The 27,476-nt window shown below is 46.9% G+C and overlaps 2 protein-coding genes across 5 annotated transcripts in view; one reads left to right on the top strand and one right to left on the bottom strand.

The window, feature by feature from the left end:
• Positions 1-2,600: 2,600 nt before the first annotated feature.
• Positions 2,601-27,476, top strand: part of ARHGEF3 (Rho guanine nucleotide exchange factor 3) — a 329,819-nt gene continuing 304,943 nt past the window's right edge. For 2 of the 4 annotated variants that reach the window (XR_012380906.1, XM_073901403.1), the window contains exon 1: positions 3,531-3,592. Coding sequence is in view for 1 of the 4 variants with exons in the window: in XM_073901403.1 (XP_073757504.1) it covers positions 3,546-3,592 (47 nt within the window). In the remaining 3 variants the exon portion in view is untranslated. Of the gene's footprint in view, positions 2,686-2,847; positions 2,937-3,530; positions 3,593-27,476 lie in introns of those variants that run through there. The other 2 variants (XM_025885066.2, XM_073901404.1) reach the window with 2 other exon arrangements.
• On the bottom strand, positions 6,101-7,297 carry SPATA12 (spermatogenesis associated 12). Its single transcript, XM_025885604.1, is given in 5 exon segments — positions 6,101-6,242; positions 6,740-7,022; positions 7,025-7,091; positions 7,093-7,183; positions 7,185-7,297. Coding segments are annotated over 5 exon segments (696 nt in total).

The raw sequence follows: 27,476 nt of genomic DNA, 5'->3' as shown, positions 1-27,476 counted from the left end.
CCATTCCACCCCCACACCAAAGGACTCCCTTTGCGTGTATCTTCTGTTCCCCCAAAAGACTCCTCAAGTGAGTACAGGAGCCAGGTCCTTTCCCCTGCACCCTCTCCACAGGGCCAAGCATGGTGTGCGTGGGAGGGGACGGCTGCCGCCTATAAACCCTTGTGGGATGACATTGATTTGTTTTAGTCTACATATCCTACTTGCAGGTCTGTTCTCATTTCTGGCAACCTTGAAGTATAAAACAGGAAGTCAAAGAGTTTAGTGAGGATAATAATGCACAGTGCCTTTGCTGTGTTCAGGAGACCTTCCCCTGCTACATCCGCTCCTCACTCAGCAGCAGTGGGGTCCCATCACCTCTGCCTGAACCCTTCAATGGTCAAGGTCTGGTGTCACACCCTGGCCACCGAGGCCTCTCTAGTCTTGTTCTTCCCCACCTGTTCCTCTCCATAGACTTCCACAGAAGTGGGCCCTGTGCTCTCCCACCTCTGGGCTTCTGCATCGCCTGTTCTCCCCCACCCCCTGCCTGGTTTCCCTGCCTGGTCAGGGCTCAGCTGAAGCCCACTTCCCCAGGAATTCTCTCTGCCTGAATTAGGGCCAGCGCCTCCCCAGGTGTATCTCTCTACACATCCCGCTCCCTAACTGCCCAGTGAGGGGTCTGACTGTTCCTGCATCAGCTGTGAGCGCCACAGGGTCAGGGACTGTGTGTCTTACCGAGATTCACAACTATTCCCCAGAGCCCAGCACAGTGTATATAGCATGTAGCAGATGCTCAAATCGTTTTTGAATGGAATCTAATGGAAACAAAACTTTTATCTCTGACAGTGTTGCCTGGATAGAACACCAGGTGTTGACTTGTGGGTCTGAAGCCCCTGCTGAGCTCTGGGTTCATGGGGGGAGTGGAAGTTCTTTATTATTACTTAATATTAATACTTAATATAGCTGGTAGGAATAGGGATCTTCTCTAGTGTGGAGGGGGTAGGGGAGAGGCCAGCAAAAGAGGTTTTGGGGAAAGGCTGAGGACTAGGGGTCTGGATATAGGTTTTGCTCTCAGAAACAGAGTACTGCATAGGGTCTGTGTTCCTTGAACAAGAAATGTGTGGGTCACGAGGCCCTGGGTTTGAGGTCAAGGAGTCCCCTTCAAGTTGTAGTGGAATGAAGTTGCAGCTGTTGAAATGAAAGCTGGTTTGCTCAAGACGCTTCGTTTCTGGCCCAAAAGGCAGGATGCAGGCCAGGAAGAGGCCACCCAGAACTAGGAGTCGTGTGCTGGCAGACACAGGAGTTGCAATGAAGAGTCTCAGCTTTGTCAGATCAGTTCTGAACACCTCCTGCCAGTCATGGGCTGGGAGGTCTGCTTCCCAGAGGCTGCTGTCAGGACAGGTGCCTCCCAAGGAGCCCTCAACAGCCCCCTCTTCCTGTGAATGCGGGGGTGGTGGTTAGAGACTGAGGAGGTCCCCTCAGGCTGCTCTTGCCACTTACTGGAGGATCAGCCTGGCAGGAGCCATAATTCTTGGGCTGATTCTCTTTCCTCTGACCTCGGGGCCGGCTTCACTTTTCCAGGCTTCAGTTTCTTCATCTGGGAAGTGGGCCCGCACAACTCCTACACCTCACAAGGCTGCTGTGAGTGTTAAAAGTAGATCAAACACTTAAAACGCACACCCAGGGGTTCCTGGGTGGCTCAGTCGGTTTAGCGTCTACCTTTGGCTGAGAGCATGATCTCAGGGTCCTAGATGGAGCTCCGGGTAGGGCTCCTTGCTCAGCGGGAAGTGTGCTTCTCTCTCTCTCAAATAAATAAATAAATAAAATCCTAAAAAAAAATAATAGCACACCTGACACTATGAAAGCAACTACAAATGAGTTTTCCATTTTTACCGTCATGGTTTATACTTTCATAAGAGCCATACAGTGTAGGGCATTCTTTATTTCTGGTTGTATGAGGTCCTGAGGACCGTAAGCGTTTATCTGTTGAATGAATGAAAACAGTTTTATTTGGATTCGCATGTTTCTTTCCGCAGGATGACCCAGGCCACTGGAGGCGGCTGCTTTCTCAGGCTGCGCGTATGCTCCCAAACCCGCGATTCCTGAGGCTTTTCTGCGCGCGCGGGGATTCGCACAGCTTGCGGCTCGTCCTCATTTTCACCCGCACCGTCCAGGAAAGCGAGGCTTGGGCAAGTCCCGACGCGCGGCAGGTCAGCCTAGGGCGGGCCGAGGCTCCACGCACAGGCTCCGGCCCTCGCCCGTCAGGGCGGCCCCTGCGTCGCCAGTCCCCTCCTGCTCCGATACTCGTCCCGCGGGCCTACCCCAGGGGGTCCGCAGCTCCTTCTGCACACCCCTTCCCCGACCCGGTAAATTCTCTCCGCTAGAGTCTGGATAAGGTAACAGGGGATGCCCCGCGGCCCGGATCCTCTCCCTCCGTCCTCCCTTCCTAGTCTTCCCAGGGACCCCGGCGGGGCGTGCGGAGGGGGAGTGCCGAACAGCGGCCGGGCGTGACTGCGTCCGGGTCTCGGGCCACCCGGCACAGGCGCCAGCGGGGGTCCCCCGCCCGCCTCACGCCCACGTGGCCGGCCCGGCCTCCCCGCCCCCGGCCCCGCCCCGCCCGGGGGAGCCGCCCCCGAGCAGCCGCCGCCACGGCCGTCTCCGCGGTGCGCTCTCCAGCCCAGCCGGGCCGAGCCAGCGCTGCGCGCCGAGGTGAGTGAGGGAGGCTGGCCGGGAACCCCGCCCCCACTAGACCCTCCCCGGCTGGACGGTCCCGCTAGACGCCCTGGGGCCCGGCACTTTCCGGGGGGCTGGCTTCTTCCCTGCCTTAACCTACTACCCCGAGCTGGACCCCTACCCCCACCTCCAGGTCGCCTCCGCCCGTCCCGGTGCCCGAAGCAGGCTCTGCGCGCTCTCCGGCCCCGGGCACTCGGAGCGCACTTGGGCTCCTGGGCGCCACGCAGGTGGGTAGTGCCACCACCGCTCGCGCCGGAGACCCTGACTTTGGTCCCTGGGAGCTCTTAAGCGAAAGTTCCCGGAGCCACTTCCGGGGAGGGAGGCGCCACCTGTCCTCTCCCTCGGTGTCTTTTCCAGCCTTGGTGGGGCGCCCGCAGGTCAGCGTCGCGTCGGGAGCTGCTGGTAGTGGCTCGCAGGGCTGCCGGTCACTTCGCTGCGAGGAGCCGGGCTTGGAGCGCGCAGGGCGGCGGCCGTGGTTCCGGGCCCGCCCGGGGCCCTTGTGCTGGCGGCTGCATCTTTTAAATTGCGCGGCCAGAGGATCTTGAGATAGAGGCGAGGGAGGCAGACACCAGGGGGTTAGGGTGAATCTCGGTGCCTCAAAGCCAGAGACCTGTGAGCATTTTCTGAGTGTGGAAGTTGACCGAGCCGGGTGGAAATGGGTTCCTTTGGGCTTTGGGAAGAGCAGCGCTTGCACGCTCAGCCTCATCATGGACTTGAACGTTGCTGAAACAGAGCGACTTGTTCCTAGAGGACTCTTTCTCCATTTAATGCCCGAACCAGGCTTGCTTCCAGCACTGGGCAGAGATGTGAGAACTGCCAAACAGTAGTTGTCCTGGATGCACCGGCAGAAACTTATTTTAAAGCATTTCATGCGCAACACAAGGTATAACCGCCTTCTTTCTTGGCTGGGGTGTGGAAGAGGAGAGCTTTTCTGTGAATTTGTCATAGCTGTAGAGTCTCAGGCAAGTTACTTCACCCATCTCTGCCTCAGTTTTTTTCAGCTGTAAAATGGGGGTGATAACAGTACAAATCCTAAAGGGTTGTGTAAGGTTAAAGTTCTTAAAATTGTGCCTGATACAGGCTAAGTTTTACTTATGTTGTTCTTGTTATTTTTTATGGCTGACATCTGTCTAACAGGGCATCTGCGTGCCTAGCTCCCTAGTGAGGTGGGTATGGGCAGACTCTTGCTCCTTCCTTTGCTGAGAACCCAAATTATTCACACAGTGGTGTCCCCTTCAGTGCTGAAACACTTGGGCTTTGCAGTAATGTTTCCTGTGGTTAAGCAGCGTTTTGCAAAATGTATCTCAGAATAGGGGATTAGAGATGACCTTTGTCAAGGACACTGCTGGGAAATGGGGGTCTCAAACCTTCTCTGGAAGCTCTAGGGTGTGACTGGATATTTGCCTCACTGAGGGGGAGTGGATAAATTTCCACTTGAATTCCTTCAGGCCTTGGGTCCCCTGATAGGCTGACAACCCTGATCTCTGTGAGTGTGGGAGTGTAGTTAGGGGCCCAAAGACCTGATGTTGTCCCCTCCCCTCCATTCACTCACCTCCAGGAGATTGTCCCCCGCATCAGTGGAGCCTGCACCAGTTTAGCTTCTTTCTTTTCGTGTTAGGCCCACAGACAGGAGTTCTGATTCAGGAGACTCCAGAAATCTCCTGAACTGTATATGAGATTGGAAACGTGGATGAGATATGCTTGGAGCACAGGTGTATATTTTTCCAGAGCGTTCCCTTTTCATCATATTCTGCAAAGGGCCTGCGCCCCACAAAAGGGGACTCTGAGCTGCTGGTGGGGATATTCTTACCCCTTGCACAGGAGCAGGCCCAAGTTGTCAACATTACCTCTGTCTCCCAGAGGTGAAAGTGCACTCGTGATGCTTTGTACCCTTGCTCAGGGCACACCTTCCAGTGGAAAATTCAGGTCTGCCTTAACTTGAGAAAATCCGATAAAGAAGTCAACTGGAGAAAGGAGAAGGCAAGCTGAGGGAGTAGGGGCTCCTGGCCTGTGGTGAGGCCATTAGGTTGGGATACAGTTCATGAAAATTGGAGCTCAGATTGTCAGGAGACTCCTCAGAGTCTTTGCATATGCTCTTCCTTCTGCTGAGCACACTTTTCTGCCACTTCTTCTCAGGTCTGGCATGATCTTTAGCTTGGATGTCTCTTCTGTAGAGAAGATTCTCCTGACCACTCTGTCCAAAGCAGCCTGTCCCCCTATGGGTACCTGTCACATTCTCCTGTAGTATTTTATTCATGGAGCTTACCTGAAATGGTCATACTCATGTATCTATTTATGGGTTTATTGTCTACATCCACCCAGGAGAATGTAGACTTCAAGAGGGTAGAGGTGTTGCCCTCTTTACCACTGAATTCTGGCCCCTTGCACACAGTAGTTGCTCAATAAATGTTCCTTAGTGACAGAATGAATGAGCATCCACTGAGTAAAGTGTGGTGAGCTGAAGAACTTTTTTTTTCTCCTTAAGTAAGCTCTATGGCCAACATGGGGCTCAGACTCACAACCCTGAGATGAAGAGTCACATGCTCTACTGACTGAGCCAGCCAGGTGCCCTGGCCCTAGATAGATTTAAAAAAAAAATTAATCCTTGGATGCATTATCTTAATGGTTTGTACAAATATTGTCTGATTCAGATTACTTTGCACAGGTTGAGCAGGTTGAAACGAGTGAAAATGAAATGCTTTTATATACGATTCTGATTAATTGAGTCAGTTCACATTGCTACACGGGAGATCCCCTGTGTGGTGGATGGAGTGGGGTCTGCTGTGGAGAGGTCTGGAGATAAGCTTTGCCTTCTTCTTCACTTTAGTGAACGTTGTTCATTCAGTTATGAAAATGGGTATACTTTTTCTTTAAAGAAAGGAGGAAGATTATAGTTATTTGGAGTCGTATCTCCACATGTGCCTTAGCCCCTTAGCTCAGCCCTGTTACTCCATTTATTCTAGAATCACTTATGGAGGGAGGGCTCTGACACTGGCCACAGAGCAGTCAAGGAGACCAGCAGTGTTCCTCCCTTGTGGTATTTACATCCCAGTGGCAGAGATGGACAGTTGACAACTCGATCTATAATACGGTATCAGAGAGTGTGGTCAGTGCAACAAAGAAGATGGAGCTGGGGAGGGGGATCCCGAGTGACTGCAGTGGAGGCAGCATTGGTTTAAGTCAGGGATGGTTTCTCTGAGGAAGCAGCATTCAAGCAGAAACCTAGACGAATGACGGATGTGGATATCTGGGGGAAGATAGTTCCGTGCATGTGGACCCCAGGGTTGTGGTTGAATTCCTTTTGAGCCCTGGACATGGTCTGTCTCTCTGGGGAAGGGGGAGGGGAAGTGAGGCAGTGTGGGCAGAACCTCCCTCACCTCCTCTGCAGATCCTAGCACGTGGCTGGTGTAAGCTCTCGGCACTGTGTGCTCTCGTGGTTGACCAGGAGGCTAATGCCTTCCTTTCCAGCGGGACCTGGAGTGATGATGTTTCCTGAAACTGCCACCTGGGCGATGAGTATGAGCCTCGGGGCACTGCCGGAAGTATAACTCTACACATAGTAAGACTGGCCTCACCTCACCTGTTCTGGCCATGGGCCCCCTCCTCTTTTGTGTCATTTGGTTACAAGCACCTCATCACCTAGAGGAAACCACCTAGAGGGAAGGTAGTTACTTAGTGAAGCTTTGATGGGAAAAAATGAAGTGATGAAAACGTATAGGATCGTGGGCTGGGAGATGCATGCTTCCCATTCTCTCCGTTGAGTGGTTGATTTTTTGATCATTTGACGTTACTTAACGAAGCATGAAAGAGGTATGACAGGGAGGCTTCTTGGAAAAAGCGACATCTAAGAAAAGAAAGGGATGGCTACAAGTCACTTCTATTGAGAAGGTGGGGTGGGATGGAAGGAAGAGAGAACAGCATGTGCAAAGGTCCAGATGAAGAGTTACCAGTTCTCAAATGATGTCAGAGTCTCATCGGTTATAGCTGTGTGTGTGTGTGTGTGTGTGTGTGTGTGTGTGTGTGTGTGTACGCATGCATGGAGTATTCTGTGGAAAAGGAACTGACGTAGCAGCCCTCAGTAAATGCCAGTTGATCTGAATGGCTATGCCTTGTGCTACTGGGCTCTGCACTGGCATCCTCATAGATCAGCTAGAACTGTCCTATGGCACAGGTCTTCTCAGTATCCCCATCTTTCTGACCAAGAAAAGTGAGGTGGGAAGTGGTGAATAACCTGCCAACTGTGTCTTTCTGGAGCTCTGTTCAGTTGTATCAGGGGAGGTCAAGGGGAGGGGGATCTTCCAGAAGATTGAGTCAGTGATGTCAAGAGAATTGGGTGCTTTTAACTATCTCCGACAGGCCTTGCTTTGGTGTACGGCCCCTGCAGAATGTGAGCCCTGGGAGGGCAGGGGCTGCCCCCCACCGACTGCTCAGTCCCTGGCACAGGGAGGATTTGTTGGGGGTTAAGCTGATGCTCCAGGGTCTCTGGTGGCCACGGAACAACAAGGCGGGAGGAGGCCATTGCCTTCTTTCCCCGGGTGTCTCCTGACTCTTCCAGGGTGGACCCGAGAGTCAGGGCCGAGCTGGACATGGGGCCCAGGTCAAAACCGAATGCTCCAATAAGAGAGGCTGGGGACCTTAGCCAGAGCTGAAGGACCAAGCAGGCAGTCTGGTGCCTTGCCTGGCTCATCTAGCTCAAGACCAAACTAGTTATTTAACGGCCCAAGTTAGTTATTTGTCCCGACACCCGACCTCCACTTCCAACCAGCATATGATAACTTTATGGGTCGGGATTTGTTGCTCCTGTGAATAGAACCCCAAGCCCTGAATTCATCTTCCATTCTGAGCTTAATATTTTCCTAGAAGCTGGGGTGGTGATCCAGTGCAGTGGCTGGCTTTAAGGCAAACTGATATGTCTGGAGGGTAGAAGTGCTGGCTGGGCTCCCGTGTTCCAGTCTCAGCTCCAGCATTGAGTTACTAGTGGAGTGACCTTTGGCAAAGTGCCTAACCTCTCCAAGCCTCAGTTTTCCTATCTGTACATGGGGACTGTGCTTGACTGGACCTTATGGGTTTGCTGTGAAGGTTAATGCACAGAGAGCATACCCCTGTCACAGCCCCTGTGCAGGAAGGGATGGCTGTGGTCATTATCTGGTGATCTAAAATGGACACAGGTCACTCTGTCACTGCATTTTGCTCAGAAAGGTTTGCTCAAACACACTGGGAGTTCTCCATTCGGATTTGGAGACTTCACCAGGGGCTGGTGCTATGCTTTTTGGAAACGATTGTATTCTGAGCCAAATCTAGATAATGGAGTTGAGGGCAAGTTTATTGTGAGACAGATGCCAGGTGGGAAATGGCATGAGACTCTTTGCCCACCGTGGTCCACCCTCCTGTCCCACGGCCTCTTCCAGGCCTCTCCCGCTACAGTGGGGGCCTCCATGTCCCCATGGCCCTCAGAACCTGGCCACTTTGGTGGACTGTTTTGGTTCATCTTCCCCACACCCCATCCCAGGTCCCCTGCTGGACCCTCCAATGCAGCTGAACCCAACAGCCCCCCAAATGCCCCAGAGGATTTTCCACCTTCGCAGCTTTGCACCTGCTGTTCCTACTACTTGGAATACTCTTTTTCTCCTTGCCGAACCTCCCACACTCCCCAACTCCAGTGGCCTCTTCTGTCTTTCCTTCCCTTTTGTCTAGAAAAAGAAATGCTCCTTTGCACAAGAAACCTGGTTATATTCTTCATGTACACAAATGCAAACAAATCAGAAGTTGTGGAGTAAAAAATGAACTTCCTCCTCCCACATCCCTGGCTTGCTTCTAGAGAGAACATTTATGATCAGTTGGCTGTATATTTCTCTTCTGTTTTGATGTACAGGTGTGTGTACCTGTGAATATCTTTAAAAACCAACAGAATGGGCTCATTTTTAAAAATTTTTAAAGATTTTATTTATTTTAGAGAGAGAGAGAGGAGGGCCGGGGAAAGGGAGAGGGAGATAATCTCCAGCAGACTCTGCGCTGAATGCGGAGCCCCATGTGGGGCTTGATCTCATGACCCTGAGATCATGACCTAAGCCAAAACCAAGAGTCAGATGCCCAACCAACTGAGCCACCCAGGCACCTCTAATGGGCTCGTTTTATATGTATTGTTCTCTAGTGAATTTTTCCTCATTTAGCTATATGTCCAAGAGTGCTTTCTCTGTCTATATGCATCTCCCCTCTTTTTATACCCTCACCTCCCCCAAGGGAGGAGAGTACAAGTTTGTGTGGACGTGTATTTTCAGTTCTATCTCTCTTTCTGCAGTGGGATTGCAGGTTATATGGTGACTCTATGTCTAACATTTTGGAGAACTGCCATACTGTTTTCCAAAGTGGCAGCGCCATTTTGCAATCCCGCCAGTAGTGTTTGAAGGTTTTGATGACTCCACATCCTCACCAACGCTTGTTACTGCCCATCTTGTTTTTACTATTGCCATTCTAGTGCGTGTGAAGTGGTATCTCATCGTGGTTTTGATTTTCATTTCCCTATGGCTAGTGGTGTTGAACATCATTTTTTTTAACTTAATTTTTTTTAGTGCCGTTTTAGTTTTAGTTTTTCTTTTAATAGTGAAATTGAGAGAAAAGTACAGAGATTCCCTTCATATTTCTGGCTCCCACACGTGCACATCCTCCCCCATTATCAGCATCACTCACCGGAATGGTACATTTGGTACCAAGGATGAACCTACATGGACACATCATGATCATCTGAGGCCCATAGTTTACCTAAGGGTTCACTCTTGGTGTTTTGCCTTCAGTGGATTTGAACAAATGTATAATGATAATTATACACACAATGATAATATCATACAGAGTATTTTCACTGCCCTATGAATCCTCTGTGCTTTCCCTATTCATCTCCACCCTCCTACCCCCCACAACCACTGATCTTTTTACTGTCTCCATGGTTTTGCCTTTTCCAGGATGTCATATAGTTAGGATCATACGGTACGTAGCAATTAGTTTCTTTCACTTAGTAACATGCATTTGAAGTTCCTCTGTGTCTTTTCATAGCTTGATAGCTCATTTCTTTTTAGTTCTGAGTAGTATTCCATTGTCTGGATGTTCCACAGTTTATCCGTTCACCTACTAAAGACCATTTTGGTTGCTTCTAAGTTTTGGCGGTTATGAATAAAGCTGCTATAGACATCCATGTGTAGGTTTTTGTGTGGACATAAGTTTTCAGCTACTTAGGGTAAATACCAAGGAGTGTGATTGCTGGATTGTGTGGTAAGAGTATGTTTAGTTTTGTTAGAAACCCACCAAACTATCTTCCAAAGTGACTAAAGCATTTTGCATTCCCACCAGCAACAAATGAGAGAGTTTGTGTTACTTTACATCCTTTTCCAGCATTTGGTATTGTCAGTGTTGTGGATTTTGGCCATACTAATAGGCATGGGGTGGTATCCTATGGCTTTAATTTGCATTTCCCTGATGACATATAATGTGGAGAATCTTTTCATATGTTTTTCTTGTCCTCTATATATCTTCTCTGGTGAGGTGTCTGTTAAGGTCTTTGGCCCATTTCCAATTCAGGTTGTTTTCCTATTGTTGAGTTTTAAGAGCTCTTTGTATGTTTTGGATAACAGTTCTTTATCAGATGTATCTTTTGCAAATATTTTTTCTAGTCTGTGGTTTGTCTTCTAATTCTCTTGGAATTATCTATTGCAGAGCAGAACTTTTCAATTTTAGTGAAGTCCAGCTTATCAATGATTTCTTTCATAGATTGTGTTTTTGGTGTTATATCTAAAAAGGCATCACTATACCCAAGGTTATCTAGATTTTTCTCTATGTTTATCTTCTAGGGGTTTTATAGTTTTGCATTTTATATTTAGGTCTCTGATCCATTTTAGGTTAATTTTTGTGAAGAGTGTCAGATCTGTGTTTAGCTTCATTATTTTGCATGTGGATATTCAGTTGTTCGAGCCCATTTGTTGAAAAGATTTTCTTTGCTCCATTGTTTTGCCTTTGCTCCTTTGTCAGAGATCAGTTGACTACATATATGGGGGTCCATTTCTGGGCTCTCTGTTTTTTTCCCTTGATCTGTTTGTCTCTTATTTTGCTAATAAGTCTTGAAGTCTGGTAGCGGCAGTCCTCCAACTTGTTCTTCTTTAATATTGTGTTGGTTGAATATCTTTTCATGTGCTTTTTGGCCATTTGTATATCTTCTTTGGAGACGTGTCTTTTCAGATCTTTTGCCAATTTTTTAAAAATTGGGTTCTCTTTTTATTATTGATTTGTAATTGTATATTCTAGATTCAGTCCCTTATCAGATACGTGATTTTCAAATATTTCCTCCTATTCTATGGGTTGTCTCTTCATTTTCTTGGTTGTATTCTTTGAAGCCCAGGATTTAAGTGTGATGGAGTCCAATTTATCTATTTTTCTTATGTTGCTTGTGCTTTTGGTGTCATACTTAAGAAATGTTTGCCTAATCCAAGTTCATGAAGATTTATGCCTTAATTTTCTTCTAAGAGTTTTATAGTTTTTAGTCCTTGAATTTAGGCCTTTGATCCATTTTGGGTTAATTTTTATATGTGGTGTGAGGTAGAGGTACAAATTCATTCTTTTGCATGTGGATATTCTGTTGTCCCAGTTCTGTTTGTTGAAAAGACTATTCTTTCCATTGAATTCTCTTGACAACCTTGTTGAAAATCAACTAGCCATAACGTGCATGTTTATTCCTGCCTCTTAATTCTGTTGCATTGGTCTATATATCTATCTTTATGCCATACTCCTGTCTTGATTACTGTAGCTTTGTAGTAACTTCTGAAATCAAGAAGTGTGAGTCTTCTAACTTTGTCCTTTTTCATGATTATTTTGGCTTTTTGGGTCCCTATATGAACTTTAGGGTCAGCTTGTCAATTTTTTGTGAAAAAGGTAGCTGAGATTTTAATATGGGCTGTGTTGAATTGGAAGGTCAGTGGGGAGTTTTGCTAGCTTAACAATATTAAGTCCAGGTCCCAATGCATCACTCGTTCATTGGTTGGCTGACCCTCAGCATTCTGTCTTTCAGGTTACAAAGACAAAAACCCAGGGACATCAGCATCTCTTTACTTTGTTGAAGAAAGTGATAAGTGTAGGGTAGTGTCTAATCTAAGTCCGGAGACCTTGGATAAAACATTTGACTCCTGAATGTGTGAAATGGGAGTGCCTCTGGCATGGACTGAGCATTATGGCAGACCTGGTTTCTGTTTATCTGAGGGCATGATGGTGATCCCTAGAGATCCTCCCATACTTCCCTGCCTCCATGCTTGAGAATCATGGTGAGAACTGGGGCCCCCCAGAGCCATGGAGGCACCAGGGAGTGGTGGAGGGTATTGGATAAGGCTGCATTTTAACTTGTTTTATCTATTGAGCAGAGGTAGGATTTCATTTAAGGAAAGGGTGCTGCTGCTAAAGCAATTTTAGCCTCCTTCCCCCAAACAGGCATCATGGTTTAAAGAATGGAATAAAAATAAGAAAGGAATACTATCACATATTAGAAGATTAGTTTACACCTCTGCCTGCACTTATGCATTCCAGATGTCATGCTTTGGCACAAGTCCACAATTGTATTTGTAGAGAAGAAGAAATTAAGAAGTGAAGCACCTATATGTGTGTTAACAGGATTCTGGTTTTCCAAACTGAAGGAACAACCCAGAAAACTACATTGGGAAATACAAATGCACTCCACCTCAGCATGTTCTCCGCTGGGGTGAGGGGCTCCATTTTAAACAAAATGGTGCTACTGTGTGTGAGAGATTGGAGCTGTTTATCACTGTTGTTCCAAAAAAAGCAATTTAAAAAAGTATTAATTTGGGTAGAGTTTCTGGTTTGTTTCTGGAGGGGAAAAAATGATATGCAATGGAAATTATTTTGAGATCGTCAAAACCCAAGTTCCTGTGGTTTACCAGGTTCCCTTTACCCAATCTGTTAGATCAAGCAGTTCATAGGGATTTTATTTCCATTCTTTATTGAGGGGTGTGTGTGCATGCATGTGCACATGGAAAGTTAGGGGAAAAACACAATGATATAACCCAGGCCCAGAACAAGGAAGCGTGTTACGGAGCTGAAGTTCTAGTCTCAGAAGATGCAGCTTAGCTGCCCTTGTGTAACCTTTTTCTATGACACATCTCCCATGGGGGTGCTGGGGATGGTTTCTCTCCAGCATGGCTTTAATTTTACAAAAGCCCTGTGCAGTCTTGCAAACTCAAGTGGTTTTCTCAACAGATCACTCACATTTCATATGTTCTGGGCTGGGTAGGGCCTCACTAATCCTTGGCCAGCATTGTGAGTCAGAAAATATTTAAATGACCGCCTAGGCCTTTGAGGAGAGAGAGTTGGCAAGTGGATTTCGGGAGGTGGAGTGACTCTTAAACAGCAATGCAGTAAATGAGTGGCAGAGCTGATACGAAGGGGAGCAACTCTGTTTTATTATGCTAATAAAGAAAGTTTTATTATCTTTCCGAATGAGATACTAATGATGATGCTACCAAATGCTATAGAGCACTTCTTATACAGCGGAGTCCGGCCTTTCCTAGCTGTGTTTGACTGTAAGAAATAAATCTAGACTATCAGCTGGTGTGTTTGTGTGTGTGAGCGCAAGAGTGCATGCAGGCACATGCGTATCCAAAATGAAAGTTTGGTGAGACAACCCTTACCTTATGTACGTTTAATGTCCTCTGACCATTCTTTTCTACATTAGTGAATTTATGCTTTTTTTTTTTTTAAAGATTTTATTTATTCATCTGAGAGAGAGAGAATGAGAGATAGAGAGCACGAGAGGGAAGAGGGTCAGAGGGAGAAGCAGACTCCCTGCTGAGCAGGGAGCCCGATGTGGGACTCGACTCCGGGACTCCGGGATCATGACCTGAGCCGAAGGCAGTCGCTTAACCAACTGAGCCACCCAGGCGCCCAATGCTTTTTTTTTTTTAAATGATGGCTCTGAGACCCAGTAGATTTATTTCATGAATAGGGCAAAACCTACTGTTTGAAAAACACTATGCTAGATAGTTTGCTGTGTGTTTACGTGTACTACTTCATTTAATCCTCCTCTCAAAAACCTCAGGGAGGGGGTATTATTATCCCCATTTTTGGATGGGGAAACAAAGGCACAGAGAGGTAACTTGCCCAGGGTCACACTGTGAGTGAGTAGTGAGCTGGGAATGAACCCTGAAAGGCTAAGTCCTATTACAAGTTCATGGTGCGAACCCAGGTCATGTACCTGTCTCCCGTAACAATTAGGGAAGAAGGTATAATTTACTATCCTTTTTAAAAAAATATATTTATTTTTAAAGTAGAATCCATACCCATTGTGGGGATTGAACTCGTGACCCTGAGATCAAGAGTCACACACTCTACCAACTGAGCCAACCTGGTGCTCATTAATATCCTAATCAGTTGTTACATATTGAAAAGGTAGCCACAAAATAGATACAAAATTAATACTACTTGTTTGACTTAAAGTTGCATTTAAAAACACATATATCCACTATGATGGCTTTGATCAATACATAGATATTATTCTTCCTTGGTTGCTGTATTTTGTGGGGTGTTTATTTTTTTAAAAGATTTATTCATTTATTTTGAGGGCAGGAGTGGGGAGGGGCAGAGAGAGAGGGAGAGAGAGAGAGAGTCCCAAGCGGACTCCACGCTGAGCAGGGAGCCCAACGTGGGGCTTGATCCCATGACCCTGAGATCATGACCTGAGCTAAACCCAAGAGTCAGACACTCAACCAACTGCACCACCCAGGCGCCCCATGTAGGTTTTTTATTTTTATCTTCTTAATCATCTGATGACTTGAAATTTCATGTAAATACGGATAATAAGGGATAATTTCTGATGGAAAGTCAGTTGTTTTGGAGGTGTATTAGTCAGGGATCTCCAGAGAAACAAAACCAACAAATACAACAGGATGTATAATATATAAAAGTATATAATACGTATTACATAGTATTATATAATGATGTATAATGTGTATATACATATAATATATGAAGTGTACAATGTATAATATGTTACATAATATTTATTATACAACAGCATGTGTGTGTGTGTGTGTGTGTATCTATCTCACATATACCGAGCAAGAGAGGGAGAGAGAGATTTATATTTATTTTAAGGAAGTGGCAATCCCCCTATGTGAAGGTGGAGGCTAGGCAAATTTAATATCTGCAGAATAGGCTGGCAGGCTAGAGACGCAGGGAAGGCAGTTCAAGTCCAAAGGCAGTCTCCTGGCAGAATTCCTTCTTGCTAGGGGAGGTCTGTCTTTGTTTTATGAAAGCCTTCAACTGATTATATCAGGCCCACCCAAATTATGACAAGCAATTTATTTTACTCACAGTCTACTGATTTAAGTGTTAATGTCATCCAAAAAAAAAAAAAATACCTGCACCTTCCCAAAACTTCTAGAATAATGCTGGACCAAATATCTGGGCACTTGGTCTAGACAAGTTAACACATAAAATTAAGCATAACAGAGTAAGATACTGTTTGGAGTTGTTCAGAAGAAAGGAAAAAGGCAGTGGGAAGCTTGAGTGTGATATTGTTACAAATATGAGGACATTTCAGAAAGAACTCCCTCTCCCATGACTGATTGCCAAATAAGCCCACCTCTGGTTCCCAGGCAGTTAGAGGAGCTCAGCATGGGTTTGCAGATGGGAAGGGGGTGGCAGGTGCAGATTTTCTTGCTTTGAGTTGAATGGATTTTTCTTCCATTTCTCTCTTAGACCAGAGACCTGAGAGTTCATGGATCCAAGTCAATAGAGCCATTTATATGCAGCCAGCGGGGGCTTGTTGAGTGGATTTCTCTGTAGGGGCTGTGTGCTGATGTAGCATTTGTAGCTCAGCCTAAACTTGGAGGACTTTGCTCCCTTCTCCTGTGCCAGAAGCTACCCAGTGACCTGTGGCTCACTGGCCGCAGGAACTCTCTGGGGTTGTTTGGGTGTGAACTCAGGTTGTCTATGAGTACATGGTATCTAGACAATATTAAATTTATTATTTTTTTCATTTTCTCTGATTTTTATTGAGGTATAGTTCACATACCATAAAACTGATTCTTTTAAAGTGTGTGACTTAGTTTTTAGTATATTTGCGAGGTTGTGCGGCCATGACAACAATCCAATTCCAAAGCATTTTCCTCACCCCAAAATAGAGCTTTTATTTTGGAAGTAATTAAAACATTTGAGAACACTGCCTGCTGGATCAGTCCCATCAGCAAATAAACATGCTGTTGTTTCTCCCAACTTAAAAAAAAACCCCAAAAAACCTACAACCAAAACCTTCTGTTCACCCTACTTCTCCCTCTAGTTATGCCCCCATTTCTCTTCATAGTTTAGAGCAAAACTTCTTGAAAGAATTGTTTGGACTTGCGGACTCTACTTCTTTGCCTCCCTTCCCTTCTCACTGTTAAAAAAAATTGTGATAAAATACATATAACATAAAACTTACCATCATGACCGTTTTTAAGTGTCCACTTCAGAAGTGTTAAGCATATTCACATTGTTATGCAACAACATCTAGAACTTTTTCATCTTTCGTGATGAACTCTGTTCCCATCAATGCTCCGTCTCTCCCTCCCTCCAGCCCCTGGTAACCACCACTCTACTTTCTGTCTTTATGAATTTACTGACTCTGGATACCTCGTGTAAGTGGCATCAATACAAATAAGGCAGTATTTGTATTTTGTATGTGGGGCTGGCTTATTTTGTTCCACATAATGTCTTCAAGGTTCATGTATGTTGTAGCAGGTGTCATTGTTCCTTTCCTTTTTAAGGCTGAATAATACTCCATGGTGTGTATATACCACGTTTTGTTTATCCATTATCCATTTGTTGAAGGACAGTTGGGTTGGAATAATGTTGCTCTCCTGCTCTCCTGGGAACCCATGATTCCTAGCCAGGTTTGGGTTCCCCTTAGGAACACCTCTTGCCCAGGTCTGTGCTGAGTGCCATGTTGCTCATCCCAGTGACATAGCCTCTGGCCCCACCCCCACCCAGCCTGTCAACCAGCAGTGTTTGACACCGTTGGTCATCTTCTCTTCTTTGAAGCTCTTTCTTTACCTGACTTCCAGGGTGCCTTACTCTCCTGGTCCTCTAACCACCTGCTAGTTAACAGCACCTCCATCCTTCTGATTGTTCAGACCCAAAACCTAGGGTGTCATCTTTGACTCTTGAATCTTTTATCCCCACTCTTATCAGAAAATCCCACTGTGTGTACTTTCCGAATATACCCACTGTTCACCCATTGTCCGAGCTACCCTCCCCTCTCACCTGAGTGACTGGCGATCTCTTTGCTGGTCTCCCAGCCCCTGTCCTTACCTCCTTCCAGCTTGTTCTCAATTCACAGCTAGAGGGACCTTTAGTGGGCAGATTACCATTCCTTTGCTCAAAACCCTCGAAGGGCTCCCATCTTAACAGCAGAAACTAACGTCCTCACAGTGGCCTCCAGAACCCCCACGATCTGGCCGTGTTTCTTCTATTACTCCTTCCTTAGTTTGCTCTTCCCCTCATTACCCCAGCTGGTCATACTAGCCTCAACGCTCGCCTCTAATTGGATACCCCAGGAGCTTTGCACTTCCTGTTCCCTCTGCTGGGGATTTCTTTTCTCCTGACGTTGACATAATTTGGTCCTTCACTTCCTTCAGCCTTTACTCAGATATCACCTTCCCTAATTGTCATGTCTAAACTATTAACACTCTCCCCAGTACCCCTCTCTCCCTTCCTTGATTTATTTTGTCTCCTTACTCCTATCACTATCCAGCATAGGGGATATTTTGCTTATTCATCTTGACTTTTGTCTGCTTCCCTCACTGGAATGTAAATTCCACAAGGACAGGGTTTTTTTCTTCTGTTTTCTTCTCTGCCATATCCTCAGCACCTCACCTGGCACCAAGTAGACACTCAGTAAATATTTATTGAACCAATGAATGAAAATTGGGAAAATAGATAAAAAGCCATTTATGATTCTTCTATTATGATACACCCCTTGCTTGTATTTTTTCTTACCTGCGGATTGTTCATATAGGTAGTTATATGTGTGTGTCTGTGTCTCCTGTCTTTTCCCACCAGGCATTCCTGTATGAACTTTTTTTTTTTAAGTTGCTAGGTAATCTTCATGATTATTACTTGTTAAACAGCTATATAATGTTTCACTGAGTGGATGTAGCAACTTCATTTATTTAACCTTGTTTTGTTCAGTACTATTGGGCAGCTTCCAGTTTGTTACTATTGTAGATTACACCACAGTGAGCGGCTGTGTTGGGCATTTGCCAAGCCTTCCTCCCTCTCCTTTGGAAGGAGTCTCCATTCTCCCGAGCCTGGGTGGGGACCATGGCCCAGGCTGGGCCCATCATGGTCTCCACCACCAGCTATGGTGACTGGTTTAGGGCCACATAGAGGACCAGCCCGGCCAGGCCATGGGCTTCTCCCAGCTCACCCTAACTTGCTCAGAAGCAACAGAGAAGATACTCAGAACACCCGGGTCCAGAGCAGTAAGGACAGGGCCCCAGAGTCGGAGTGGTGACAGCACAAGGGAAGGGTTGCTTGGGCACATCATCTTTGGATCCAGTCACTTGACTAAGCTTTTCTGCTATCCTTCCAACAAATCCAGTCTAGATGGAGTTGGATTTCTCACTGCAAGGAGGGAGTCTAGACTAATTCAACAGTGGAGCTTCTCCCTCATTCCTTTTTTCAGTGTATCTTAGGCCAGAACAAGGAAGGATGTTACAGACCTAAGGAAGGAACTGTTGAGGGCATAAAATGCATGTGGGCAGAACAGCTCCATGTCTTTGTCATGACTTGAGAAACACTGTAAAAATGTCATCTGGGTTCAGACGCTGGTACTGCCTTCTGACAGGGGTAACCTCAGTTTCCTTGTCTGTAAAATGAGAATGACAATAATCACACCCCACCTCAGGGGAATTGTTTAGAGAGAAGGACTCAAACAGATATTTGCACACCCATATTCATAGCAGCATTATTCACGGTAGCTAAAAAGTGGAAACCACCCAAGTGTCTGTTGGCAGATGAATGGATAGACAGAATGTGGTAATTACATACAGTGGAGTATCACTAGCCATAGAAAGGGAGTTCTGACACCTGCTACAACAGGGGTGAATCTTGAAAACATGCTGAGTGAAATAAGCCAGAGACAAAAGAACAGATACTATATGATTCCACTTATATGAGATTCCTCGAATGACAGATTCTTGGAGACAGAAAATAGACCAAAGGTTACCAGGGCCATGGAAGCAGAGAATGGGGAGCTATTGTTTAGTGGGTACAGAGTCTCTGCTTGGGATGATGAAAAAGTTTTGGAGGCAGATAGAGGTGATGGTTATTGTGAATGTACTTAATGCCACTGAATTGTACATTTAAAAATGGCTAGAGTGGTAAATTTTATGTTATGTGTATTTTCCTATAACAACAAAAAGTGTCAGAGGAGGTAGAGGGTGTGAAATGGGTGTGAATATCACGGTGAGTCTCTTGGACTTTTTCTTCACAGGTTAGAGTTAAGTCAAATTGGAGCACACAGCAAAAAAGCAGCCACAGACCAAAAAGAGGTGGTGTGGAGCAGGGGTAAACTACCCACAAGAGCCCAGAGGGTCCCTCTGAGATCTGGCGCTGCAGGCTGGGGTCCGGCTTGGCAGGAGCATATCACCCAGCCAGGCTGGGCACACGGAATGCTCTCAGTGACTGCGGGCAGGCCAGTCCAGTCCCCGGGCCAGATGGGCCCAGGCCAGGACTGGAGCCCTTGTGAGTCACAGCTCAGCCCCCAGAGAACAAAGGGATGTAGCAGGGAGGGGCTGGGCTGTGACTCAGAGGCCACCTCCGTGTGCACGCCCCCCTCCAACTCCCTGATTCCCGCCCCCTCACTGGGAATGGATGCAGGTGTACCCACTTCCCGTGCAGGCCATTGGGAAGGCTACCCAGCCGAAGCTAGAAGTTGTCCAGAGTTGTTTTGCAGCTCCTATTTGGAAACACAAATCATAGCAGCTACACTGATGGAGCACTTGCTGTGTACCCGCCTGGTTCACGGCTCTGCACACTTCATCTCCTTTACGCCTCTGCCTCGTCCCATCAGCTACAGAAGAGGCAGTGGGCTACTGGGGTGAAGCACCTTGCCTAAGGTTACCCCTGTCAGGCTGCAAAGGGCAGAGATTCAGGAGCCTGGACTTGCAATCATGCCAGTACACACACTCACACTTGTGCACACACACACACGCTCATGGAAAGTTAGACTCCAAAATGTGAGCTATCTCTAGGTCAAAGTCTAGAGAGAGAGAGAGAATTTTCATAAGTTTTCCTTGTGCTTATGAAAAAAGTTAGAAAATACAGGTACTATATTTTACAACAAAAAGGACATTAGATATGATTGCAGTCTAGCATTTCAGGTCATTCTTGCGGGTACCTTTGGGACAGAGAAAAGTGGATGACATGAAGCACCCACTCAGTACTGAGTGCCACTCATTGAGCTAGACTGGGACTATCACGTGAAGTCAGGATGGTTGTGTCCTGAGTTTGTAACACTGCACTGGCACTTCAAGAAGACCAGGCTCATTGGGAACAAGTTACCATAAATGTTACGATAGATAAAATAGGTGTAATATAGATTGCCCTGAGGGGGAGGTGTTATTTTTTCCAAGGTGTTATTTTTTTCTGTGTGTAAAAGTCATGCCTTGTTTTATGGAAAGAAATTTGCTCTTTTAAGATTTTTATGTGACAGAGATTATGGGAAAGATGTAACCTTCCTTGTTTTACAGTCACTTCTTGATGAATGTGGCAATGGACAGCCCTGAAAAGTGAAAGACCAATAAATATGGAGAAAAGGAAATTCATTTTAGCCAATAGTTTCAGTCTCGTCTCCTGAAATTTTATCAGAGTTGCTAACGTGGTGGCGAAACTGACTCATTTCGGTGAGCCCTCCTCGATCTTTGCCTACAAGGCATGCATTCATTCATTCGTCCATATGTGCATCGAGTGGTATGATGGCTGGGGTTTACTTCACTGGGAGGGGTGTAGAGGAAAGGAGATTAGGAATGAGTTAATCACTGAAATTGTATGGTGCGCACATTTCTTTCTACTTCTGTATGTGTTTGAACTTTGGCATTCAAAAAAGTTAAAATATATAATATTGAGCACTTATTTTGGGCCAGCCCATGTGCTAGGTGCTGGGGAAGCCTTGGTGGCCAAGACAAGCTCACACTGCCCTTCTGGAGTCAATAGACAGTCTCGTTCAGGAAACAGATATTAATCAAACCATCACATGAATGCAACAACAATTACATCTGGTATAAGTGCTGAGAAATCATGAGCAGAGAGGCGAAAGTCTGCAGTGTAGACACCGTCCCACCCAGGATTGGAGGAGGAAGTGAGAGTCCTCAGCTTGAGATATCACCAAGGGGGCTTGGGTGTGGGTGTGTGTATGTGTGTGTCTGTGTGCGTGCGTGCATGTGCATGCGTATACCGGCACATCAAGGCTCAGAGCAGTCTTTATGGGCCTTTGCCTGGCTGATAGAAGGGTTTCAAAGTTGACTGAATGCCCTTCATCCTCTTAGAGAACTTGTTTAGTGCATATTCAAGAGGATAGCTGAGATGTAGCAGAATCCTCCAGTGGATTCCAGTTCTGCTTAGGAAAAAATCCAAACTTTTTCTTACCTTCACCTACATGCTCTGCCACTCCCTGTCATGCCTTCTAGCAAGATCCCAATCTTTGTTCTTTCTCAGCTCTTGAGTATGCCAATCCTTCCAGCCAGAATGTGCTTATTCCTTCTCTTCTCAGGACCAGCTCCTTTGCAGACGTAAGTCTTGGCTGTGATGTTACAAGAGAGAACTCCCCTCAGTGCTTCTCCTTGTTTACTTTCTCTCCCTGCATGTTTTCTTGGTCTCTTCTCCAGGCTGAGAGCATGGTGACAATAGGGGCTACGTCTGGTCATACCCTGTGGTCTCCCTAGCCTCTGGCCTGTAGATGTAGAGAGCGGGTGCCCAGACAATCTGACAGCCAGGTGCTATCTGACATTGTCTCTATGCATATTCTTACTTAACTGTTTTGCATTTTATTTTATTTTTTACCATTTTGTATTTTAAAAGGATTTTGACCTACGTACAGTTGTCAGAATGGACTGTGGGAATTTGTGGAAGCTTCCCCTGAGATGAGAGTGCTTTGTATATGGTTTGTGTCCAGAAATTCTCTCAAACGATAGGGATGTGTATATCTGAATTCTCTTGGGCTGTAGGCAGAGAGGTGGAATTAGATGCTTCTGCAGGATCCTGTAAAGGCCAGGGGTGTCTGGGAAGCCACATATTGGTCCTTCTTGTGTCTGGTTTGTGGTCACAGCTGACGGAACTTAAAGTACATTCCAGTCCTCCACTACCTCATACCATATATATAAAAATAACTGGAGATTAGTTGAGGACCTAAATGTGGAAAGCAAATCAGTGGAGCTTCTAGAAAATACTAGAGAAGAATGAAAATTAGGCTAGGCATAGATTTCTTAGACAAGATCACAAAAAGCATGATCATAAAGGAAAGAAATTTATAAATCAGACCTGATTAAAATTAAGAACTCTTAGGGGAAGAAAAGAAAAACAAATTAAAAAATCAAAAAGAAAAAAAATTAAATTAAATTAAGAACTCTTTCTCAAAAGACACTGTTAAGAGAGTGAAGAAGCAAACTGCAGTCTGGGAGAAGATATTTGAAATACATATGTCCCACAAAAGATTCCTCTCTCGAATATATAAAGAACTTCTCCCAACCAATAAGAAACAGACAACCCAGTATAAAAGAGACAAAAGACTTGAGCAAACACATCACCAGAGAGGATTCCAAATTACCAGTAAACATACGGAAAGGTGCTTAATCTCAGGAGTCACCAGAAGAATTTAACCACAGTGAGATATCACTGTGTATCCACCCAGAATGGCTAAATGAAAGAGACCGACAATGAAAGTGTAGTTAAAGATACGGAGGAGCCGGTACCCTCAGACACTGCTGGTGCGGGAAGGAGCTGCTGCAGCTGCTTTGGAAAACCATTCTGGCTATGTCTACCATAGATACACCTATGGCTCCCTGGGCTGCAGTTCTCCTAGGTGTATGCATACGAGTGCATATGAACGCCCAAGTGCTTGTACACAAACGATCAATAGCAGCTTTATTCATAATTACCCAAACAGGGAAACAATCCAAATGCCCATCAGCAGCCATATGGGTAAGCACATTGTATATCCATGCAACGGAATATACCCTGCAATGATAAAGGGCCTTTGGGTAGGGCATTAACCGGGAGGGGCATGAGGAAACCGTCTAGGTAGCTGGAAATGTTTTATATTTTGATTTGGTTGGTGATGACACAGGAGTATAAATATCTAAAAACATTATTGAGTTGTACGCTTAAGATTTGTGTAGTTTTTTTTAAAGAGTTTATCTTTTTTTTAAAGATTTTATTTATCTATTTGAGAGCGAGAATGAGAGAGAGAGAGAGAGCATGAGAGGGGGGAGGGTCAGAGGGAGAAGCAGACTCCCTGCTGAGCAGGGAGCCCGATGCGGGACTCGATCCCGGGACTCCGGGATCATGACCTGAGCCGAAGGCAGTCGCTTAACCAACTGAGCCACCCAGGCGCCCAAGATTTGTGTAGTTTATGTGTGTTGCAAACTATTTTATTTGTTTGTTTGTTTGCAGACTATTTTATTGATGTGTACATTGGGGAAAAAATACAGGGTAGTCTTTTTCTGGAGTCCTTGGAGGAAGGCTGGGGAACTGAAACACCATCAGAGGCCAGGGCAGGCTGGAGGGAGGCCTGAGTTCTCCACGTGATGCTGCTCCTCCTGGGTATCTCTCCTCTTCCTCACCCACCGCCCGCCCCTTACACGCTGCCGCGTGAGCAATACCCACCTCTGGTCCCTGGCATGATCCTTACCTGGCAGGAAGGACCAGCGCTTGAGAAGGAAGGTGGTGCTGTTTGGGGGAGAGGTGCCTCTATCTGGTGCTCTCCTTAGAGTCCCTGTAATGTCCCAACCTGGAAGAGGAGGGAATCCACCCATAGGTTAGCTTTCCCCAAAGCCAAGAATTAAATGGTGGTGGTGGCTGGTATTACAGGCTAGGTTGGAGAGGATCCAGTGAGGAAGTGGAACCTGCCACCATCTGCCCAGGCATATCACTCCGCGTCCACACCCTGGGCTGATCCTCAGCAACACATTAAGGTCTGTTATGTCGATTGCCTGGGGCAGCCTGGTGGCTATGCTGGGACAGATGTCTGAGCTGAATGGACCTTGGGGGCCCCAAGGCATGGTGTGTGCTCTGGGGGGTCTCTGGCTCTGTGCTCGAGTGCTCTTACAGGTGTCTTTACGACAGGAGAAGGACATGCTTCATTTCCAGGCCTCCAGGCTGATTGGTTGGGACAGCATAAGCATCAAAAAACTGCATGCCTTTAAAAAAGTTTGGTGCAAACTCATTTGATGACCAAACCTGACCTGAATTAATAGGAGGCTATTTATAGTAGACAGCAGAAATAGTCACATGCACAGCTGCAGAAATATTTATATATCTGACTGTGGATGCTGCGCCTCACCCTGCTGGTTTTTTGCATAACATACTGTACACACTTCGTATTACCTTTCTGAGATGAAACATTATGAATTCTGAAACACATCAGCAGCAAGGGTGGGAAGAGGGATTGTGGACTTACCTGCTATAGTTTATTCTTCAGTTGGCTGGTTAGGTCACTGTTTCTTTTTTGCTAATATAGGAGGATGCTACAGTGAGTATCCATGATAGATTTGGAATTACTGGATCAGTGGGAATGCAGATTTTAAATTTTGGTGGTTATCGGCAGATTGCCTTTCAAAGAGATGAGAGAAAATGACAATTCTACCAGTAGCGTGTGCATACGAATTTGGTCATATCACTCCCCTGCTTCCACGAGCCTCGTTGGCTGCCCCCAGGCTTATGTCCCAGCTCCTTTCTGTGGTGTTCAGTCTCCCCTTCCCAGTCTCGCCCTGGCCAGGCTGCCAGTCCTGATTCCCTGGCTTCTCTGCTACCACCATACCTGGGCCTCAGACCAGCTGCAGAGTCCCATGGCCAGTCAGCAGCCACCCCCTACCCCCGCCACACACACCCCTACTGCATCCGCAGGGGCTCAGCCATGGGCAGGACAGAGCTGCCCCTGCTCTGTGGCCTTGTCTTTCTGGAGGAGGCTGGGGACCCAACTGAGTTCTGGTGTTCTGGGAGGTCAGCCAAAGGCCTCTGAGCTGGAGGAACTAGAATGAGAGGGAAAGGGGAGGGGAGGAGACACTGGAAGGCCCCGCAGCAAACCTGGGAGGAAGATTTGTATCTTCAGGCCTGTGAGGAGGCCTTGCAGAGGATTAAGCCAGGGAGTGACCTAGCTGATTAGGCTTGTTTTTTTAAATACCACAGGACATAATGGAGGTGGTTCGTGGTGTTAGAGGTCAAGTTCAGGAGAAGCGGGTAGAGGACAAAGGGCCAGGCCTGACTGTCCATAAGGCGTAAGAAGAGAGAAGGGTCAAGGCCACCTCTCAGGTCTCTGGATTCACAGTGTGGGTGGACAGAGGCATTCTTCCCTGAGCCTGGGACTCAGGAAGAGAAGAGAATGGTAGTGAAAAGAGCAAGTGCTCTGGCTCTTGGGGTTCAAATCCCAGCCTGAGCTTGCTGGCGCCAGGATCTCGGGCAAGTCATTTCCCCTGCTCCAAGCCTTGTGCTGTCATCTGTGTGATCGGGATTAAGATGGCCCTCTGGCAGGGCTGTGGCGAATATTCACAGCGCTAGCAGTAGTCAGGGGGCTGGCGTGTAGCAGGTGCTGGGTAAGATCTTCCCTCCCTTGTGCCATGAAACGAGGCATAGCCTAGCTCCTTGGTCAGAACTGCCTGCCTGGCCATCAATTTCCAGATCCCTCTCCATGTCAGGCCTTGCTTGGGTTTCCCCACTGGATTTTGAGTCCCTCAGAACCTAACTCACAGGGAGTGGAGCCTGGACAGCTGCATATCTGAGAAGTTCCCCAGGGGAACCCAGCTGCTCCCTGAATGGCAGGAACTGTGTCTTGTGGGTGACCCTGGGTAAATGCTCCTAGAGTCAACAGACACATGAATGGATGAACCATCAACGAGATGGCCCCAATACCTGAAACGCAAGGCCCTTGTCCTCAGCCACATGCCCTGGCACATCCTACCCTGCTGGGTGCGGTGGATTTTCTGGGTGCCAGGTGCGAGGTCACCAGGTGGAATTTCTGGGTAGTGACAGTAGCTGCTCCCCTCCTACAATTAGTAGGAATTAAAATGTTCCACTGGTTTGAATTCAAGTGTCTCCCTGCTGCCACCAAAACTTACACAAGGGCAAGTGTCTCTATTACAGCTGATGTCCCAACAACGTGGGGGCCTGTGCCTCCAGATTTGCTCTGAGCTGTGGTCTCATGCTCCCTGCCAGCCCCTTGGGAAGGGAGTGATGGAGAACAGCTGTTCTGGCCCCAGCAGAGCGCAGGGCTCAAATGCCAGGCTTCGCCTCCGGAAGCGTCGGCCCCTTTCCTTTGTCCGCTCCTCCCTGGACACAGGGGAATGATTATCACCAAATGGAAGGATCCTCCTTCACTCCACTCTCCCTGCTGCCTGCAAATCTCCAGAAGGGTTTTGCGGAAGGTGCAGTCTTACTCTTGACCTGTGCAAGGCTGCTGTGTGTGGGAGGTCCCATTACGGTGTCAGAGGGGCCTCCCTTGCTCATTCTCGGCCCGAGCAGTGAGTGAGTGTTCAGCAGGCGGAGCCATGCCAGTGCTGGATGTGTGACTTGGCTGGCCCAGCTCCAGATTGCTCATTCCTTGCTGTCATCTCTTGTGTGGGTTGTGGGTGTGTGCCTCTTGGAGGGGAAGGGGTGGGATCTGGAATCCTAGAGGGGATCTCGCAAAGCCTGGGGGTCAGGGAGGAGGGTGCTGGGTGGGTTGGCAGGAGGGGTGGAATGCTCCAAGGCTCATCCAGGGTGACCATCACTCAAGTCAGTGTCTTCTCTGTGACTATGACTGAGGTGGCGATTTACTGCCTCCTAAGATCTCCGAGTCTGCAGAGTCTTGCCTTCCGGGTGGGTCTGGAAGGGTGCCTCCCCGGGTATTTTTATATTCCCTGGAAGGGCTTTCCCCCACTTCATTCCATCCTCCCGTTTGCTCAGCATCCGGGCTCCTGAAGCTTCAGGTTCTGTCCCCTGGGCTCTTAGACCTAGCTGCCCTGGGCCACTTCATTCCATCCAGGTCTCCTCTCGTACACCCAGCCTCCCAAGACCTGCAGCCCCGGCTGTGACGTGGACTCTGGAGCTTACTCACCACAGGATCTCTGAAAAGCTGTTAACTTCTTCCTGAGCCCCTCTGCTTTCTTGTCTTTTTGGTTTTTATGAAGAGGGGAGGGCACACTAACCTTTGTGAAGCTCTGTGCTGGGCTCTTCACTTGCACTGTTTCGTTGACTTCACTGAGCCCCATGAGGTAGACACCATTACGACCCCTGTTTTACAGTTGGGGAAACGGAGGCACAGGAGTCTTTTCCAAGCTCTCATGGCTGCTAAGTGGCAAAGGTCAAATTACCTGAAACCTCAGTTGGTTATCTATGTCGTGAATGTGTTTATAATTATGTTGTAGTAGTAATGGAAGATCATGTTATTGCGGAATTACGGTATCATGGAATCACATCTCTCTTGTGTTTAATTTAATGTGAGCTAAACTAGAAGCTCTTAGAAAAAAGAAACAAATTTTAATCCTGCTGTT

This window comes from Callorhinus ursinus, unplaced genomic scaffold (assembly GCF_003265705.2).
Source record: "Callorhinus ursinus isolate GAN/ISIS: 27379988/994484 unplaced genomic scaffold, GSC_fseal_2.0 scaffold15, whole genome shotgun sequence".
In the NCBI taxonomy this organism is placed as follows: domain Eukaryota; kingdom Metazoa; phylum Chordata; class Mammalia; order Carnivora; family Otariidae; genus Callorhinus; species Callorhinus ursinus.
This window is presented reverse-complemented; position numbering and strand designations above follow the sequence as displayed.